The 19,327-nt window shown below is 42.5% G+C and overlaps 2 protein-coding genes across 4 annotated transcripts; one reads left to right on the top strand and one right to left on the bottom strand.

Annotated features, from left to right (window-relative positions):
* Positions 1-65: 65 nt before the first annotated feature.
* Positions 66-3,466, top strand: LOC131591906 (carboxypeptidase A1-like). The gene is made up of 11 exons (XM_058863023.1): positions 66-639; positions 821-902; positions 1,177-1,311; positions 1,397-1,498; positions 1,584-1,685; positions 1,765-1,866; positions 1,972-2,082; positions 2,272-2,362; positions 2,666-2,865; positions 3,023-3,107; positions 3,225-3,466. The coding sequence occupies exons 1-11, from the start codon at positions 575-577 to the stop codon at positions 3,410-3,412; spliced, it is 1,263 nt and encodes a 420-aa protein (XP_058719006.1). The 5' UTR covers positions 66-574; the 3' UTR covers positions 3,413-3,466.
* Positions 3,467-4,110: 644 nt separating this feature from the next.
* LOC131591768 (centrosomal protein of 41 kDa-like) lies at positions 4,111-19,213 on the bottom strand. 3 transcript variants are annotated; one of them, XM_058862808.1, is made up of 11 exons: positions 19,124-19,213; positions 18,759-18,822; positions 17,937-17,984; positions 14,550-14,611; positions 13,812-13,881; positions 11,912-12,035; positions 9,963-10,114; positions 8,919-8,986; positions 8,318-8,432; positions 7,398-7,613; positions 4,111-5,682 (listed from the first exon to the last, which is right to left on the bottom strand). In XM_058862808.1, the coding sequence occupies exons 1-11, from the start codon at positions 19,154-19,156 to the stop codon at positions 5,537-5,539; spliced, it is 1,098 nt and encodes a 365-aa protein (XP_058718791.1). In that variant the 5' UTR covers positions 19,157-19,213; the 3' UTR covers positions 4,111-5,536. The 3 variants fall into 3 exon arrangements, with proteins under 3 accessions (XP_058718791.1, XP_058718792.1, XP_058718793.1); XM_058862809.1 differs by lacking the exon at positions 19,124-19,213 and adding an exon at positions 16,562-16,927; XM_058862810.1 differs by lacking the exon at positions 19,124-19,213 and adding an exon at positions 16,562-16,932 and having other exon boundaries at positions 18,759-18,798.
* Between the last annotated feature and the right edge of the window lie 114 nt (positions 19,214-19,327).

The raw sequence follows: 19,327 nt of genomic DNA on the forward strand, positions 1-19,327 counted from the left end.
CCAAATTTGTGGGGTTTTGAGCGGCTTTGCTCCATCATCCCTTCCTGGGGGGCTACAAGGAGGGATGTGGGGTATCCTCAGGGCCATCTCTCAAGGTGTTTCTAGGTGTTTGCTGCTTATTTTTGGCTCCTGGGACAAATGTCACCTGCTCTGACCTCTGTCCTGGGCCAAGCTTTACGCCGCTTTCCTCGGACAAATTTTAAACCAAATTTTCCCCAGCACCGTGGTTTGGGGACCCAGCTCACCAAGCCCCGAGTGAAAATCTGCATTTTGCACTTTCTCAACCCAAACTGATCCTTTCCCTCCCCTCAGCTGGCGCTGGGGATTTTGGCACCTCCCGGTGTCACCTTGTTGACTCAGCGCGGCCCCAGCCGGTTCCTGGGACAGGTTTGGCCGGGACTGGGAGTGCCTGGATGGGGACGGCGGGGCCTGACCTTGGCTGGTGACGGCCAGAGCCTGCCCAGGGCCCTGGGAAAAGGGACAGCTGGAGGGGCCGGGCTGGGGCCGCCATCCCATGGGATTTAAGAGGCTCCAGGGCGCTGTTGGGATGTGAGACCGGCTGTCCCCGCTGACCATGAGGCTCCCCGTGCTCCTGGCTGCCCTGGTGGCAGTGGCCGCCTGCACCGAGACCTTTGTTGGGTAGGGGGGTCCGGATGGGGACACCGGTGACACCCTGGGTGGGGCGGGAGGAGCTGGTTCAGCCCTGAGGGAGCACAAGGAAAAGGCTCAGGGGAAATCCCTGGAATGGGGGGATGGATGGGGTGGGGTTAGGCCAGACTAATGGGGCCGGAGCTCGTCCCACACCCCCCTGACCCCACAGGCACCAGGTGCTGCGCGTTGTTCCCCAGAGCGATGAGGAGCTGCAGAAGGTGCAGGAGCTGCAGGAGCTGGAGCATCTGCAGGTACCGGGTGTGGAGGTGGATTTTGGGGACACCTCCCAGCCAATGGCAACCCCCCAAGCAAAGCAAGGATGGGGCTGGATGTGGGATTACGGATTTTACACCCCCCAAGCAAATCAAGGATTGGGCTGGATGTGGGATTATGGATTTTACACCCCCCCAAGCAAAGTGAGGATGGGGCTGGAAGTGGGATTATGGGAAAAACAAGACAGGCTGGTGCCAGAGGGTGCATCCCAAGGCAGGATCTGAGCCCTTATCTCCGTTTTTCCACACCCAGCTGGATTTCTGGCTGTCTCCCCGCGGGCTCGGACTTCCCGTGGATGTCCGCGTGCCCTTCCCCAGCCTGCAGGCGGTCAAAGCCCACCTGGAGGCCGCTGGGGTCTCCTATTCCATCATGATCGAGGATGTGCAGGTCAGTGGTGCCATGGGGGAGGCGGGGCAGGGGTGGGATCCCATCCAGCGGGAATGAGGCTCATCCCACATCCTGCATCCCACAGGCCCTGCTGGATGAAGAGCAGACGGAGATGCTCCGCAGCAGCCGCGTGCTGGCCCTCAGCACCGACACCTTCAACTACGAGGCCTACCACACCATAGATGAGGTGGGAACGCACAAGTTTTGGGGGAAAAAGTTTGCTCTTAGGCAGGGGCTGAGCTGGGAGTGACCCCCACACCCCTTGTCCCCAGATCTACAACTTCATGGACATGCTGGTGGCCGAGAACCCCAACCTGGTGAGCAAGCTGGAGATCGGCCGCTCGACCGAGAACCGTCCCCTCTACGTGCTCAAGGTGAGGATTTGGGGATGGTGATCCAGAGGGGACAGTGGTGATGGAAACAAAGCCAACCCGCCCTTCTCTGCTCCCCCAGTTCAGCACGGGGGGCACGAACCGCCCGGCCGTCTGGATCGACACCGGCATCCACTCCCGCGAGTGGGTCACCCAGGCCAGCGGAGTCTGGTTTGCCAAGAAGGTACTGACACATCCCAAAAGGGTCACCTGGCCCTCAGGAGCTGTGGGATCCGGGTGGGTGATCCCACAGGGAGGACAGGGAACCCCAAACCTCCGTCCTCTCTAGATTGTCCAGGATCACGCGAATAACGAAGGTGTGGCCTCCATCCTGGAGACGATGGACATCTTCCTGGAGATCGTCACCAACCCAGACGGCTTTGCCTTCACCCACACCACGGTACCGCCCCGGATTTCCTCTCCCCACTTCCTAAAGCCGTGCTGGATGGGGCCGGGGAGCGGGATTTGGGGTGTTGCATATCCCTGAGAGGGCAAAGCCTCCTCATCCACGTTTCCACGGGATGGGAAGGGGACCCCCAGGAGCCGTGGAGCTCCAGCCCTGGAGGCTGAGGTGGCTCTGCCCTTCCAGAACCGCATGTGGCGCAAGACCAGGTCCAAGAACTCGGGCTCCATCTGTGTCGGAGTGGACCCCAACCGCAACTGGGACGCGGGTTTTGGAGGTCAGAGCTGTCCCCTCGCCCCTGTGGAGCGTTTCTGCTCTCCAGCTGGAGGCTCCAAAGCTGGATCTACCTCAAAGATCCGTTGGTGTCCCCTGGGAGGGAAGAGGTGGGGTTTGCTCTCCGTGGCAGAGCTGGGGGTTTGGGCTCCACCAGAGCTTTGATGCCCCCCAGTGACCAAAAGCCACCACACAAATCTCTAGGAGGAGCCCCAGGAGCACCAAGCAGCTGAGGGGTGGCAAAACCTCTTGGCCTTGGAAGCCCCCCCAAATTCCCACTGTGTTCTCACCATCCTCTTCTCCGCAGGGGCCGGAGCCAGCGGAAACCCCTGCACGGAGACGTACCACGGACCCTACCCCAACTCGGAGCCCGAGGTGAAATCCATCGTGGACTTCGTCAAGAGCCACGGCAACATCAAGGCTTTCGTCTCCATCCACAGCTATTCCCAGCTCCTGCTCTATCCCTATGGCTACACCAAGACCCCGGTGCCGGACCAGCAGGAACTGGTGAGGTCCCCGTGGTTTGAGGGGTTGGGATGGGGTGCAGCTCTTCTGCTGAAGCTGGGAGGAGCTTTGGCATCTTTTTGCACCCAGAAAAAAGCTGGATCCCGGTGGTTTTCCCTTTCTTTGGCTCATCTTTTCCTCCCCTTCCCTGAATTCCCAGCATGAGCTTTCTGCCAAGGCCGTGGCAGCTCTGTCCTCCCTGCACGGCACCAAGTACAAGTACGGCAGCATCATCACCACCATCTGTAAGTGCAGCCCCAAAAATCCCAACCCCACCCCTCACTCCGCCCAAATACCCCACAGAATTCCCAAAAAATCCATCCAGCCTCCGAATCCCTCCCATTTTTTTCCTCCTCCCTCAGACCAGGCGAGCGGATCAACCGTGGACTGGACCTACAACGAGGGGATTAAATATTCCTTCACCTTCGAGCTGCGGGACACGGGGCGTTACGGATTCCTGCTTCCCGCCAAGCAGATCGTTCCCACCGCCGAGGAGACCTGGCTGGCGCTGAAGGTCATCATGGAGCACGCCCGGGACAACATGTACTGAGCTGGGATCGGGGCTGGAGCAGCTGGAGAGGAGGAAGAAGGCAATCAAGAGATAAATAAATGGGATGAAGGATGAGAAGAGCCGCTGGTTGTTTTCCTTTTTTTTCCCAAATGGGGTGGAAAAGCCCTCTGGGAGCTGGAGTTGGTGCCAGCACAAACAGGGTGTGCTGGGCCAGTGGCCTGGAAAAGGAATTGGTTGAAAGGGCATGAAAATAGCAGGAAAAGGGAGGAAGGTGGTGGTTTTCCCTTTGCTCTGGCAGAGGATGGAAAGGGAATTGGGCTCTGGCTCAGCGGGATTTATTTGGGCTCCAGGAGAGCTGGAGAGGGACTGGGGACAAGGCCTGGAGGGGCAGGACACAGGGAATGGCTTCCACTGCCAGAGGGCAGGGATGGATGGGATTTGGGGAAGGAATTCCTGGCTGGGATAGAATTCCCAGAGAAGCTGTGGCTGCCCCTGGATCCCTGGAAGTTTTCCAGGTTGGGTTGGACAGGGCTTGGAACAATTTGGGATACTGGGAGGTGTCCAGGAGTTGGAACTCAATGGAGCTGGAACTTCCCACCCAAACCTGAGTGTGTGACCCCTCCTCACCTGCTGCAATCCCCAGGGAATGGGGAGCTGAGCCCCTGCCCATTCCCAGCTTTTCCAGGCTCTCCACAGCTCTCAAAGCTGCAAAGAAATCACCCAAGCAGATGCTGCAATTTACATTTTATTAAATTAAACACTTAAACCTCTCAGCCTCTGCTCCAAACAACACCAAGAGTCCAAATCCACACAAATCCCTCGAGGTGGTGGGGAAGTACATCCAGTCCTTGCTCTGATTCCGTGGATTTGGAGGATCCCAAAACAATTCAGGCCAGTTTTGTCCAACTTTCACCAGGAGGTTTTTCATGCAAGCACAGAGCAGCCAAGGATTCTGGATCTGTCTCCCACAGCTGGATAGCAAAATCGGGATTTTAGCCAATGCCATGACATTTCCAAGAGTTCATGGAGCTGGAAAAATCTACTCCCACAGCAGCAGGACCTCATCAGACTGAACCTGCAATCAGCATTTAAGTCTCATTTTAGACTCAGAGTGCCAATAAAAGATAAATGTGCTCAGGGATGTTGAGTCTTAAGCTGCCAAACTGGAAATTTTGTGCCATTTCTCCTACTTTTTGTCTTTTCATCAGAATTATCCCAAAATCACCAGTGAGGTTTTGGGATGTGTTGAAAATTGTCTGCTTCAAAAAAGGGGTGAAAAAACCGATTCCAGAAATACACACACACAAACCCCACAGGACCACGATAACCAAAGCAGGACCAGGCTCAGCAATGCCAGATGGAAAAACCGGAGCAGAATCCCTCCAAAATCATCTCCAAAGTGTCCCATGGGCAGCTGAGGAAAATCAGAGCATTCCCAGCTTATCCAGGAGCACCAATCTGAGGAAAAGTCATTTTCCAGGAAACCTTCACCCTGTTCAGTTCCAGATTCCAGGTCCCAGCTGGGTTTTAGGGACCCTGGTGAGGCAGCAGCAGTGAATTTCCCTTCAGCCACCCTAAACCTTAAAGAAACTCCTAAAAAAACTCTGGCAAAGGAGTCACTGGGAAAAAATCAAAATTCCAGTTATTCTCCTGCAGCTCACTTTGAAAAAGACACAACTATTCACACAGCATCCACTGTCACAGCACCAACTGGGCAATTAAAAACATCTTTATTACAGGTACTTCTGTTCATTAGCATAATTTATTTTAAAAAAACCCAACAAAAAACTCCTTCAGGATCTTCTCTCACTTTTGGCAAGTTGCTGAATCTCTTTATCTCTGCTAAAAACACCAAAGTTTGTGCTCACAGATGGTTTTTGGCCTGTTCACCCTCACGGCTCCAGGGATGTTACGGACAAAAATCCCTTCAGCTGGACTAAAAACTTTGTGGAACAGTTTCTACTGGTCCCAGTTTGCTCCTTCCCCTACAAAACCAGTTCTATCACCTCTGTCCTGCCCTGCCCCTCAGGTGATGCCATTCCTGCTCCTAGGAATTCTCATTCCAGCCTTACCCGAGCTGCCAATTCTCACCACGGCTGCTTTTCCCCTGCCAATCCCTCCAACCACAAACGGGCTCAGCATTCCCAAAACCTGGATTCTGGTTTATTTCCAGGGCCTGTTCTGGATGCTGGTCCTGTGGGAGCGGCTGCTCAGGGATCCCACGGTGCCAGCAGAGCTGGGGAAGCTGGGGTTGCTCCTCGCCGATGAGAGTTTGGAATCGTGGCTGGAGACGCCGCGGGTGAGGCGACCTGCGGGGGGAAAAAACAACCCCAAATCAAAAATAAATTGTTCATAAATTGTGGTTGTGCCATTTCTGGATGTGTCCAGCCAGCTTGGAGCAGCCTGGGATAGAGGAAGTGTCCAAGGTGGGATGGAGGGGGTTTAAGGTCCCTTCCTGTAATTTTTCCTTTTGAAAAATTCAAATTTTCACGTTTTGAACTTGGATTTCTCGGTCTCCTCTGAGCTGAGGTTTTTTGGGATATTTCTTCATGGGGAGTTCTGTTTATTTCAGTTCTTTGGGGTCAGGAGGAAAACTCTAAAGCTCGTTAGGATCTTGTTAATTAGGATGTTATCACAAAACTTGGCAGGCTTTTCCAGACTTTCTGCACAAGTTTAATTTACTTTAACTTTGTCTTCTTTGGCTCTGATGGCACAAAACAGCTCTGAACCACGTGGTTGTTTTATCTTTATATCTATTTTTATTTAATTAACAATAGACACATGTATTGTTTTTATATATTAACAAATCAGTTTTTTATATCTGCTTACGTAATTAAAACTGCGACTAACTCTCAGCCAATCGCTCTTTGTGCTCTTAAAAACTGCAGAATCGTGGAAAAGAAGGAAGGAGAGCTAAAAACTACACTTTTTTTCTTCCATCTTTATGTATTAAACACTCTAAAATCTTTGTTTTTCACTTCAGTGACACGCTAAACATTTTACTAAACTTTCTACTTAATTTTTTACAAATCTTGCTTTTTTTATTTTCCAAATCGGGGGTATTTGGACGTTTTTCTGTCGGCTACAAATAAGATTAATAATTTAAAAAATAATAATGAATAAGATTAATTTTAATTAAGAATAATTTAATAATAATTTATTATTATAATTACTTAATATTATTTTATTAATAATTTAATAATTTAAATATAATTAATATTAATTTTGATTAATAATAATTTAATAAGTTATTACATTTATTTAATAATAATTTCTTAATAATTTAATAATTGAACAATCATTAATAATATTAATTTTAATAAATAATAATCTAATAATTTATTGCAATATTTATTTAATATATTAATAATGTAATAATTTGAATAATAGTTAATAATATTAATTTAATTAATAATAATTTAATAATTATTTATTACTATATTTATCTAAAATATTTAATATTTTTATTATATTTATCTATTAATAATTTAATAATAATTTATTATTATATTTATTTAAAAGTTTATTAATGATTTAATAATTAAAATAATAATTCATATTAATGTAATTTATAATAATTTAATAATAATTTATTATTATATTTATTTTAAAAATATTTAATAATAAATTTATATTAATTTAAAAATAATTTAATAATAATTTATTATAGTATTTCCTTAAAATTTATTAATATTTTAATAATTTTAATAATACTTAATAATATTAATTAAATTAATAACAATTTATTATTATATTTATTTAATAATAATGTAATAATAGTTTCATTACATTTATTTAAAAGTTATTTAATGTTTTTATTATATTTATTTAATAATTTATTTCATAATTTTTATTATATTTATTTAATAATTTAATAATATATTTATTTAATAATAATTAATAATAAAAATAATTATTAATACTTTTTTGGGGGGGAGAGAACAGGACAAACAGAGAAACCTCTCTCCATTTCTGGATCCCTCCACCTTCCCACCGCAGCACTCCGTGGACGTGAGACACTCACTGGCAGCGTCTGAAGGGAGCTGCTCCTCGGCCAGGTAACGCCTCAGTTTCTGCAGATCATCGGCAGAAAACCTCCACCTGTTCTCGGCGCGCACCGGCGGCGCCCTGGGAACCGCTCTCCTGCGGGCGCTTCCCCCCGGAGCCGGCAGCTGGCAGGAGGCCGGGAGCGTGCCGGTGATCAACCCCTCCGGGATCTTCTGGGCAAGGACCTTGAGGCCTGCGGGGACACGGGGCTGTTATCCCAGCTGGATGGGGCAGGAGGGAGAAGACACGAGGGATTCGTGGAGCTGGAGGTCCTGGAAGTTGGGATGGAGAAATGTGGGGAGCAGGAGAGGGGGGAATTCTCTGTCCCTGTGCCCTGCTGAGGTGAGGTCTCACATGGAGTCCGGCTCTGGGGACACAGCAGCAGCACCTGGAGCTGCTGGGGAGAGGAATCCAGAGGAATCCATGGAGCTGCTGCAGGGCTGGAGCCAGGCTGGGAGAGCTGGGAATGCTCCCCTGGAGAAGGGAAGGATCCAGGGAGAGCTTCCAGCACATTCCAGGGCCTGGAGGGGCTCCAGAAGAGCTGGAGAGGGACTGGGGACAAGGGATAGAAGGACAGGACACAGGGAATGGCTTCCACTGCCAGAGGGCAGGGATGGATGGGATTTTGGGAATTGGGAATTCCTGGCTGGGCTGGAATTCCCAGAGCAGCCCCTGGATCCCTGGAATGTCCAAGGCCAGGCTGGACACTGGGGCTGGGAGCAGCGTGGGATGGTGGAAGGGTTACAACCGGACGATCCTTCAGTTTCATCCCATCCCATCCCATCCCATGGATCCCATGGATCCCATCCCATAATTCCACAATCCAAATCTTTCCCATCTCCAGCTCCCCCATCCCTGCCCCAGGGGGTCTCAGGGAGCTCTCCCAGCCCCACGTACCCCCAGATAACATGAAGAGGTTCTCGAAGCCCCTCTCACACATGGTGGTGGCCGCCTGGCTCGCCAAGCGCTCGTCGTTGTCGTAGACGATGATGATTTTCCCGTGGGCATTTTTCTGCCGTGGGGATCGTTAAGGAACTTAAAAAGAGGATACTGAAGCATTTTAGGAAGGAAAAAAGAGGGAAATAAATGGGATTGGAGAGGGAAAGACTCCGTACTTGGGAATGTCTTGATTAATTCCCGCTGGATCCAGCATTGCTTGAGGACTGGGAATGGCAACAGCCCCTTTGTTCACAGCCTCCCCTCGAATCAGCAACCTGGGAATGCTCAGCCCAATCCCACTTCATAATCCTCTCACTGTCCCCATCAAGGTGCTGACAGGAAGCCAAAGGATTTGATGGATGCATCCCTGGAGCAGCCAAAATCCTGGGAAATGCCGAATCCAGGCAGCTCCCAGCGGAGTCAAGAGGAGGAAGCGGAATCCGGATGGAGGAAGTGGAGCTGCAGCAGGAAACTCCTGTTCTGAGATCCCTCATTTTGCTTGGATAAGCTCCAGTTGATTTTGGGAGCCCCCCATACCCATTCTCCATGGAAAGGATACATATTCCAGAATATTGTTTGTGTAGGGATTCATGGTTCTGGATAACGTTGCGATGGGGTAGGAATAAGCTGCAGAACGGAGGGAAAAAAAACAGGGAAAAATCATCCAGAGGCTCGACATCTCTGAGCTGGGATCAGCTGGGATCAGCTCATCCCTTCCCAGGAAGGGGGAATGTGCTGGAAAAGCACTGGGAAGACGAATTTTGGTGGGAAAATGGAGAAATAAAAAGGATTTTGGCTTTCATTAGCCTGAACAACCTGAAGTCTTCAAAAGACTTTCAAAATGCCAGCGTTTAGTGCTGGTGAAATCAATGGAAACACAAGGAATGTGCTCAGGTTTTTTTCCTGTCTTGGGGTATTTTGAAATTGTTAAATTGTTAATGTTCATTTATATAGTAAATAGAATTAATTCTATATTTAATTGAATGATAAACTGTTTTCATTATTAATTAATTATTAATAATCATTAATTAATCAATGCAATTTATTAATAATTAATTTAATTAATTAAATCTATATTATTTTATATTTATATTTCTATATTTATATATAGAAATATTTTTATTTTTATTATAATATCTATATACTAATATATTTATAATATTCATATTAATAATTAATTTAATTAATTAATTAAAACCATGGAATGCTGGGGTGGGAAGGTGTAGGGATCCAGAAATGGAGAAACGTTGTCCTGTTGTCCCAAAAAAAGAGGTGTTAATCTTATTAATTATTATCATTAAAATTATTAAATTATTACTAAATTAATTATTAATTATTAATAATTAAATAATTTAAGTAATTGAAATAATCTAAAGCTAAAAGAGCTCAAGTCACGACCTAAAAGTGAAATAAAAATCTCAGAAATGATCCATAAATTAATCCGGTGATGTCCCAGCTGGGGGAGAAAAATAAAAAATAAATAAAAAAATAAATTTAAAAATAAATAAAAAATAAATTTAAAAATATAAAAATAAATAAAAATACAAATTCCAAGATGTGGGAATTGGAATGCAGGGATTGTGGCGGGGCTGGGGCCGCTCACCTCCCACGATGTGACACTGCTCGTAGGCGTCGCGGTCCCGCACGTCCAGCAGCAGGAAGGGACAGTCGGGGTACGGCGTCTCCCTGGCCTGGCTCTCCTCTTCCTTCGGAGAATCCTTCTCCAGGTCCAGCTCCCCAACCCCGCTGATCACGCTGGGAACGGACACAGGAACAGGGAATGGGGCTGAGAATCACTGCAGCAGCTCTGGGGCTGGGGAGGGGAGGGAAGAGGGGAAAAGGGAAAAGGGGGGAAAGGAAAAGAAAGGGGGAAAGGAAGAAAAAGGAAAAGAAAGGGGGAAAGGATGGAAAAAGGAGGAAAAAGGATGGAAAAAGGATGAAAAAAAAAGGATGAAAAAAAAAGGATGAAAAAAAAGTTGGAAAAAAAAAGTTGGAAAAAAAAGTTGGAAAAAAAAAGGAGGAAAGAAAAAGAAGAAAAAGGAGGAAAGAAAAAGGAGGAAAGAAAAAGGAGGAAAGAAAAAGGAGGAAAGAAAAAGGAGGAAGGAAAGAGGAGGAAGGAAAGAGGAGGAAAGAGGAGGAAAGAGGAGGAAAGAGGAGGAAAGAGGAGGAAAGAGGAGGAAAGAGGAGGAAAGAGGAGGAAAGAGGAGGAAAAAGGAGGAAAAAGGGGAAGGAGAAAAAAGGGAAAGGGAAGGGGAAGGGGAAGAAAAGAGAGGAAAGGAGAGGAAAGGAGAGGAAAGGAAAGGGGAAAGGAAAGGGGAAAGGAAAGGGGAAAGGAAAGGGGAAAGGAAAGGGGAAAGGAAAGGGGAAAGGAAAGGGGAAAGGAAAGGGGAAAGGAAAGGGGAAAGGAAAGGGGAAAGGAAAGGGGAAAGGAAAGGGGAAAGGAAAGGGGAAAGGGGAAAGGGGAAAGGGGAAAGGAAAAAGGAAAGGAAAGAGGAAAGGAAGCCTGGCTTGCTTTTCTGGGAATTCTATTCCAGCCAGGAATTCCTTCCCAATATCCCTGCACCACTTTGAAGCCGTCCCCTGTGTCCTGTCCCTCTGTATCCACACAAAAACACCACCAGGAACTGTGCAACCCCCAAAATTCCAGAATGTGAGGGCCTGGATGGAATCCCACCAACACATTTCCTTCTCAGACCACCAGCAGGTGACAACATCGCCTTGCTGCCTCCAGCCCAACCCATTCCAACAGGAAATCCTTCCAACCCCTTCCCTCTCACCTACAAACCCAGCCTTTAAGGAGAAATACAATTAAAAAACTTAATTTAAAAATATAATTAAATTTAAATTTGAGCCGGGCTCAAATCAACATCTTCCAAAGACAGGAATGTTTGGGTCAGAGGCACAGAAAATGTGATTTTATCTGTGACAGCTGGCTCTGACACCCAAGAGAGCTCTGAATTTCACAGAACACCACAGAGACAGCTGGTAAAATTCCATAGAGAAACTGGGAATGTCGGGGGGTGTGTTAAGAGTTTTCTTAGGGCACTGGGTGAAAAAGTTCAAAAATAAGAAAATAGTTTTAGAATTTAGAAAATTTTAAAGAAATTTTAGAATTTTTAAATTTTAGAAAATAAGAGTGTTGTGCTTTCTCCTTCTTCATCTTCTTCCTCTGAGGGATTTTGGGTAATAATGAGGGATTGGAATTTAGAAAAATTTAAAGAAATTTAAGAATTTTTAAATTTTAGAAAAGAAGAGTGTTGTGCTTTCTCCATCTTCTTCCTCTGAGGGTTTTTGGGTAACAATGAGGGATTGGATAAAGTGTGGGGTCATTGGATCACTAAGAAAAACAACTTATTTGCCATTTGTTAATTGGATAAATAGACACAAAAACTATTTGTTAACCATTTTACACCTCTCTTAGTGCTCCTTGTACTCTGTAGAAATGTAATAAAGATAAAAGAAGAATAAACGAGCCTGAACAAGAGAAAACCACCTCAGTTTTGGGGCAAATATCCTGAATTATCCCACCCAGATGATGTTTTGGTGAGGCACCTCTGCAGCGTGGAGCGATGGGATTCTCCAGCTCCGGAGTTGTTGAGGAACAGGACGGGGCTGGCCGTGCCCTCAGGGCTCCCTTGGTCGTTTTTTGTCCCCTCTGTGTCGTCACCTGCAGAGTCTGGGGACACCAGAGGACACCAGGAGTTAAGGAGGAGGTAAACAAGAAGGTTTTAAAGGGGAGTTTCTATTCCTGGAAAGAAAAGTGTGACAGCTTTATTATCTTCATCCTCTTAACGAGGAGAATTTATCCTCAGCCTCTTATTTAAAATAATGAAGAGCTGACAGGTTTTTTTGGTTTTGTTTTTTTTATTTTAAAGGTTCGAGGTTTCATTTGAAGAAGTCAATAAAATAGAATTTTCAGTTCTGTGGGTTCTAGGAATTGAATATTCAATTCAATCTATGGATTGTGTTATTACCACAGAACTGCCAGCACGAGGCTTTTCCTACTTGCAAGCCTTTCTTTTTTAATTTAATTTATTTTTCAGGAGTTAAAAAACCCTGAATTTTTAGGAATTTCTATTCCCAGCCTGGAATTGTTGCAGGCCACAGATTTTATTTATTTTACTAATTTATTTATTTACTTAATGTATTTTATTTTATATTTTTATTTATATACTTACTTTCATATAATTTTTTTTGTTTTTATTTGTATATTTACTTCAATACAATTTCATTATTTTTTATTTCTATTTATATATTTACTTTCATATAATTTCATTATTTTTTATTTTTATTTATATATTTACTTTCATATAATTATTATTTTATATTTTTATTTATATATTTACTTTAATATAACTTCATTATTTTTATATTTTCTATTTTTATTTATTTTAATATAATTTCATTATTGTTTTATATTATTTATTCATTTAATATAATTTCATTATTATTTTAATATAATTTTAAAATTATTTTATTTATATATTTGCTTTAATATAATTTTATTATTATTTTTTATTTTATGTTATTTATTTTAATATAATTTTATTTTATTTTATTATAATCATTATTATATTTATTTTCTATTTTTATATATTTATTTTAATATAATTTAATTATATTTTATTTTATTTCTTTTATTTTAATAAAATTTCATTATTTTTTATTTTATTTTAATATAATTTCATTGTTTTTATTTTCTATTTTTATATACTTATTTTAATATAATTTCATCATTTTTTATTGTATTTTATTATAATTTCATTATTATTTTTATTTTCTATTTTTATATATTTATTTTAATATAATTTCATCATTATTTATTTCATTTATTTTATTTGAATATAATTTCATTATTTTTATTTTATTTTAATATAATTTCATTACTATTTTTATTTTCTATTTTCATATATTTATTTTAATATAATTTCACCATTATTTTTTATTTCATTTACTTTATTTTAATATAATTTCATTATTTTTATTATATTTTATTATAATTTCGTTATTATTTTTATTTTCTATTTTTATATATTTATTTTAATATAATTTCATCATTATTTTTTATTTTATTTACTTTATTTTAATATAATTTCATTATTTTTTATTGTATTTTATTATAATTTCATTATTTTTATTTTCTATTTTCATATATTTATTTTAACATCATTTCATTACTTTTTATTTTACTTTAATATAATTTCATTATTATTTTTATTTTCTATTTTTATATATTTATTTTAATATAATTTCATTACTTTTTATTTCAATATAATTTCATTATTATTTTTATTTTCCATTTTAACATATTTATTTTAATATAATCTATTTTTTATTTTTTTATTTTAATTTCTACATTTACTTTAACACAATTTAATCATTATTTTTAAATTCTCTTTCTCCGCTGACCAAGCGGTGCCAGCTCTGCCCCTTTCCCCCCCTCAGCTGTCACCTGGCAGCTCCTGCAGCTCCTCCTTTGTCACCTCCAAGGTTTCATTGGACAGAGAAGCCACCTGGAGCACCTGCAGGACACAAAAACACCTAAAAACTGATCCCCACAGCCCAAGAAAAACAATCCAAGAGGAAAAAAAAAACATCCCAAATCCACAGAATCCCCCCCTTTCAGCATCCCCAAGTTTAACCTCCCTTTTCCTTCTCACAATTTGGGTTTTTTTCCCCTAGTTTGAAGCAGTTTTCTTGAACCAGCACCCCCCAGCTCTTTATTTCCTGAGCCATTTTTCACTTTTTATTTTTTAAATATTAAAAAAATAAGCTTTAAAATAAAAACTGCTTTGAAATAAAATAATGCACAGCAAGCCTTCAAGTCCCAACTGCTCACCCTCTGCAGTTAAACCTGAGCTCAGGGAGGGCTTCAGACCCAAAACTCAGATTTAGGCGCTGTTTTACACCTAATTTTGACTTTTGCAGATGCCTGAAGATTTTTCTGACTTAATGGACAAATAAAATAAGGAATAAAATTCAAAAACTGAGCCACCACAAACTTTTAATTTGGAATTAAAGGCATTTGGCCGCTGTGGAAATGAATGATTTGCTTCTATTAAAGGCAGGAAGGAGCCAGGACGGAATAATTACAATTAAAGCTGAATAATTACAGAGGAATTTTTTTTATTCCAAGGAAAAATGCTGCTCCTAAGAGATTTTTGGAGTTCAGAGAGGGATTTGTACCTACCAACTGAGCAAAAGTTGTCACCTTCAGCCTTTTAAACAGCTCATCCTTTTTATACCTGTAATCTTCAAAAACAAAACAAAGAGGACAAGGTGAATTTTCAGTTTATTCCCAGTTTTGTTTTTTTTAGGTCATGGCTTAATCCCAGCTTTTTTCTGGGATTCTTCTGCAGCCACGCAGGAATTCAGGGCAGGTTTGTGGTGAAGGATGAGAGCAGCAAACCTGGAGACTTTGTGAAATGCCAGTTATAAAGAGAGATTTTAATTAATGCCAGTTATAAAGAGAAATTTTAATTAATGTCAGTTATAAAGAGAGATTTTAATTAACACCAGTTATAATATTATATAATAATAATAGTATTTTTATATATTATTATCTTGCCCAGATATGATGAGGTGGAAGAGGCAGATTTAGTTGCTTTTAATTTAGACTAAAACTGAAGTTTAGTTTTTTAGTTTAGACTCAAATATGGATTTATGTTTTCCATAAAGCAGTTCAGGAATTCCCCCCTTTCCCTGCTGTTCTTTGGAGCCTCAAAGCTCCTTAAACCAATAGATTCATTTACCTGAATTTTTAATTTGTGTCAATTACAGCAGGATCAGAGCATGGGGCATCCTGTCTTTGCAAAAATCGAGTTAAACACGTGGGTTTCATCTTAATTAAAAAAAAACACCCGGATTTTATCATTTATCTGACAATTAAATTCTGATTTCTTTCATTTGATCCCTCAAGGAAGGGATAACCGACACAAGAAACTAGACTAATTGAGTCTTAATGGCTAATTAACACAAGAAACCGCACTAATTGAATTTTAATCCTGCAGACGAAGCTCAGGGAGGAAGAAAACGCAGCAGGGCTGTTGGCAAAGATCCAGAGCAGAGATTCCCAGAGCTGAGGATCTGATCCCATCCAGATCCTGGAGAGGCAGAGGGGAAAAAAAAAAAAACCTCCTGGAGGGAAACAAAAGGTGTGAGGAGGAGGAGGAAAGAGAAGCCAGGATATCGGTAGGAACATCTTGCTACGGAATAACCTCTCCTGGGAAGAAGCAAGGGGAGCTTTGTTCCTTTGGGAAATGCCAGGCTGGGAAGGAGCTGGTGCCTCTCCAGCTCCCAGGGATAACGATGGAGAGCGGGATCTTTGGCAAATCCACTCAGTTCAAGGATTCTAAATCCTCTAAAACCATCTGCTGAACGCTCCATTAGCTTGGGGGAGATGAGGGGGAAGGGTTCCAATGTGAATTCCTGCAGCCACCACACACACAAAACAAAAAACCAAATATTCCCATGGGATTTGCTGGTGGAAATTCCCAAGCTGAGTTGTGTTTAGAATGCTGGAGGCAGAGGTTTCTTCCCAACTCATTCCAAGTTCCCAAATTCAACGTCCTACCCCCTGAATCATTTTCAGCAGGCTGCAAAACGAGCAGCTCTTTACTCCTCACAAGGGAGGAAAAGGAGCCCTTCCAAAATAGCCACCAAAATAAAATAAAATACAGCAAAATATTCCAAAATAAACCACGGGGCTGAAGCACAGGAGGTGCAGAAATTGGACTGGAGGATGAGGAGGTGCAGAAACTGGATTTCAGGATGTCAGCTCACTGGGAAATGACCCTCGTGGCTCTTGCAGAACCACCTGGTTTCAAACCTTGAGCTGAGGTTGTTAAATCCTCCTTTAACTCAATAAAAAAATAACCCCAAATTATCTCCTGTAATCATTTTCCTTTCCAGCTGCTCAAGGATTAAAATTGCCCAGCCAAGGTCAAAAAAAAGAGCCTTTCTGTCAAGGCAAATAAACTTCATTGAGAAGGACAAATAAAAGCAGCGAAGCTTGGGAAGCGCTGGATGGATAAAACCACCAGCAAAAAATTTGGCTCCTGAGTGGCTCCTTCCCACCTCAAATAAGGAATTTTCATCCCAAAAAAACCCCCTCTTTGCCCTAAATCTTGCCTTTTCCACCCAAAATGCTTTCCCAGAGAGCTCGGAAGCGCTGCCTGCAGCTCCAAAAGCAACCCCACGTACCCGGTCCGGTCCTGGCGGATCCGTTGGGATTTTCTGACATGGTTTTGCTGGGAATGGTTCTGTTTTCCCAAGGATGGGCTCCTCAGGGCTTTGGAGAGGAGGGAAAGAGCAGCAGAGAGGAAGGAAGAGCGTCCTCCAGTCAATCCTCCAAAGGATGGCTCAGGGTGGGCGCAGCTCTTGAATTTTTGACGGCGTGGATTTAAATCTCTCACGTTACATAAGGGACAGAGAGGTGCCTGTGCTGGGGATTTAAATCTGCATCCAAAGGGTGTCATCTATCCCTGAGAAACCAAGGGGGAGAGATTCCTCCACTCCCTGGGAACACAAGGTGTCCATTCAGCCTGCAGAGAATGAGAAAGTTCCTCCCTGGCCTCCGAAAAAAAAATAAAATAAAAAAAAAAAAGGAGGGAATGAAAGAAGCGCGTGGAACAGATCTGGGGGGAGATTGGAAAACCCCCAAAGAAATAAAAACAACAAACCCAAGATTTTCAACAGAAATAAAAAAAAAAAAAGAAGAAAAGCAGTGTCCAGCACTGAAATCTCAGTCAACAGAGGCTTTTGGAAAGCTTGAGGTCATTCCTCTTTTCATTTTCTGCTCCCCTCCCCAAAGACCTGCAGTGTTTGAGAAATAAAAACCCTGAACTCAACAAACAAACCACAAACAAAGGCTGGTTCTGCACAAAAAAATTCCCTCACAAATAAAAGTGGGGCTGAGAACTAAACCTGGACGTTTCAAATCTTAATTAATGCTCAATAATGGAGGTTTCAGTTCAACTTGGGGTTTTTTTTTCGCCTCCACAAACGCAGCTTTGAGAGGTTGAAGGGTTTTCCTGGCTCCTTAGGTGAGAATAATCTGGGAATAAAGTCATAAATCACTGGTTTTATTGGGAAAAAAATATTTGAAAAGCTTGGTTTTGGTGGGAAAATGGGGAAATAAAAAGAATTCAGGCTTAGATTAGCCTGAACAACCTAAAGTCTTCAAAATACTTTCAAAATGCCAGCGTTTAGTGCTGGTGAAATCAATGGATTTCAAGGAATGTGCTTGGGTTTTTCCTCTCTTGGGGTATTTAAATAAAATTGAAATTATCTAAAGATAAAAGAGTTCAAGTTGTGACCTAAAAGTGAAATAAAGTCTCAGACATGATCCATAAATCTTCCCAGATGAGTCTAGCCTGGATTTCTTAGCTCAGAGAACTTCCAAGAACAAAATCCAATACCAAAACTGCACAAAGAAGGATCTGGAAGATTCCTGCTTGGATTTTTAAATTAAATCTGTGGAGATTTCCAAGGAAAAGCCCCTGGAATTCATCTCCTGCTCTTCTGAGTTTTAAACCACCCCATTTTTAACCCATCCTGCTCCTCCCCAGGTACTCACTTCTTTTGATCTCTTCCAATTTTTCCATGTATTTTGACAAACTATTTCCTGTAATGAAAAAAAAAAAAATCTATTTATTACAATTATTTATTTATTAGGGGTTTTCTTCAGGCCCATTAAGGCTTAAATTTTAATTGCTTTGAAGGAAGGAGTTGTTTGTTGTAGAGCCTCCTTCACATTGACAATAAAAAGTAGAAAAATGCCACAATTTTCCTCTTTTCTCTCAAGGAAAGTAGAAAAATTCAAGGATTTGCTGTTCCTTCCCCATCACTGACATCCTTGACAAAGATACAGGAAAATCCATGGATAGAAATTCCAAGAACAGTAATTTCTATGGGAACCACCACAACAGAGCCTGACCCAGTTTAAACCTATTTAACCTCCAAATTCTTCTTTAAAAAAAGTAGAGTAGGAAAAAAAAATAAATAAACAAGTTTTAAGACAACAAAGACTTGGAAGTTATTTTAAAAATAACTTTTTTATGCGGTCATCTACGCACAGAAGGTTTAATCTCAATTTTCAGGGGGGGTTCAAGGTGGTGTGTGAAGATAAATACACTTAAATAAACAAAAATATATATATAAAAATACACATTAATCTCTAGAGCTCGTGTTTGTTTAAATTTCACCTTTGAAGGAAAACTGTCAACAGGAAATTTTTATAAGCTGCAAACATTCGGTGAGACAAATCATAAGCACTGTAAGGATTTTGCAGTGTTGAGGTAAATTAGCTGAGGGCAGAGGTAATTAAGACATTAATTATATTTTTTCTGTCATCCTACATCCATTTTGGGTGGTTTTATCCCACAACAATTTCACTTACCAGTATCCAGACGAGTTTTTATATGTTGATATTTGGGATTCGTGGGGATGCGCCGGGTTAGAAGCTGTTTCAACATGGAAAAGATGAGAAGCCAAAATTAAAAAAATTTTAAAAATAAAAAAAAAGGTAGAAAAATGAGAAGAAAATGCGATTTGAAGGGGTTTAAGAGACAGAAAAACCAGCGAGAAATTCCGGAATCCCCATCTGGGTATTAAACCCCGCTGATTTAAAGGAGAATTTCTCCCGTTTTCTCTCCCCGCGGAGCTCCCCGGCTCCGGGGGCTGCATGAACCATCCTCCCGCCTTTCCCCCGTGTCCCCCCTCTCCTCCCGGAGGATGTTGAGAAGGGAAGGCCCCTCACGGTACCTGAGGGTCGCCGAATCCGCCCCGAGCCGACATCTCCCCTCAGCGCCGCTCGCCCGCTCCGCCCGTCCCTCACGCGCGGCCGCGCTCCCGCCTCCCGCCCACCCCGCAACTACGCCCTCCGCCATTGGCCGCCCGCCGCGCCCTCAGCCAATCAGAGGCCGCGCAGCGGGGAGCGCGCGCGTCGCCCGGCAACGGGAGGGACGC

This window comes from Poecile atricapillus, chromosome W (assembly GCF_030490865.1).
Source record: "Poecile atricapillus isolate bPoeAtr1 chromosome W, bPoeAtr1.hap1, whole genome shotgun sequence".
NCBI lineage: Eukaryota > Metazoa > Chordata > Aves > Passeriformes > Paridae > Poecile > Poecile atricapillus.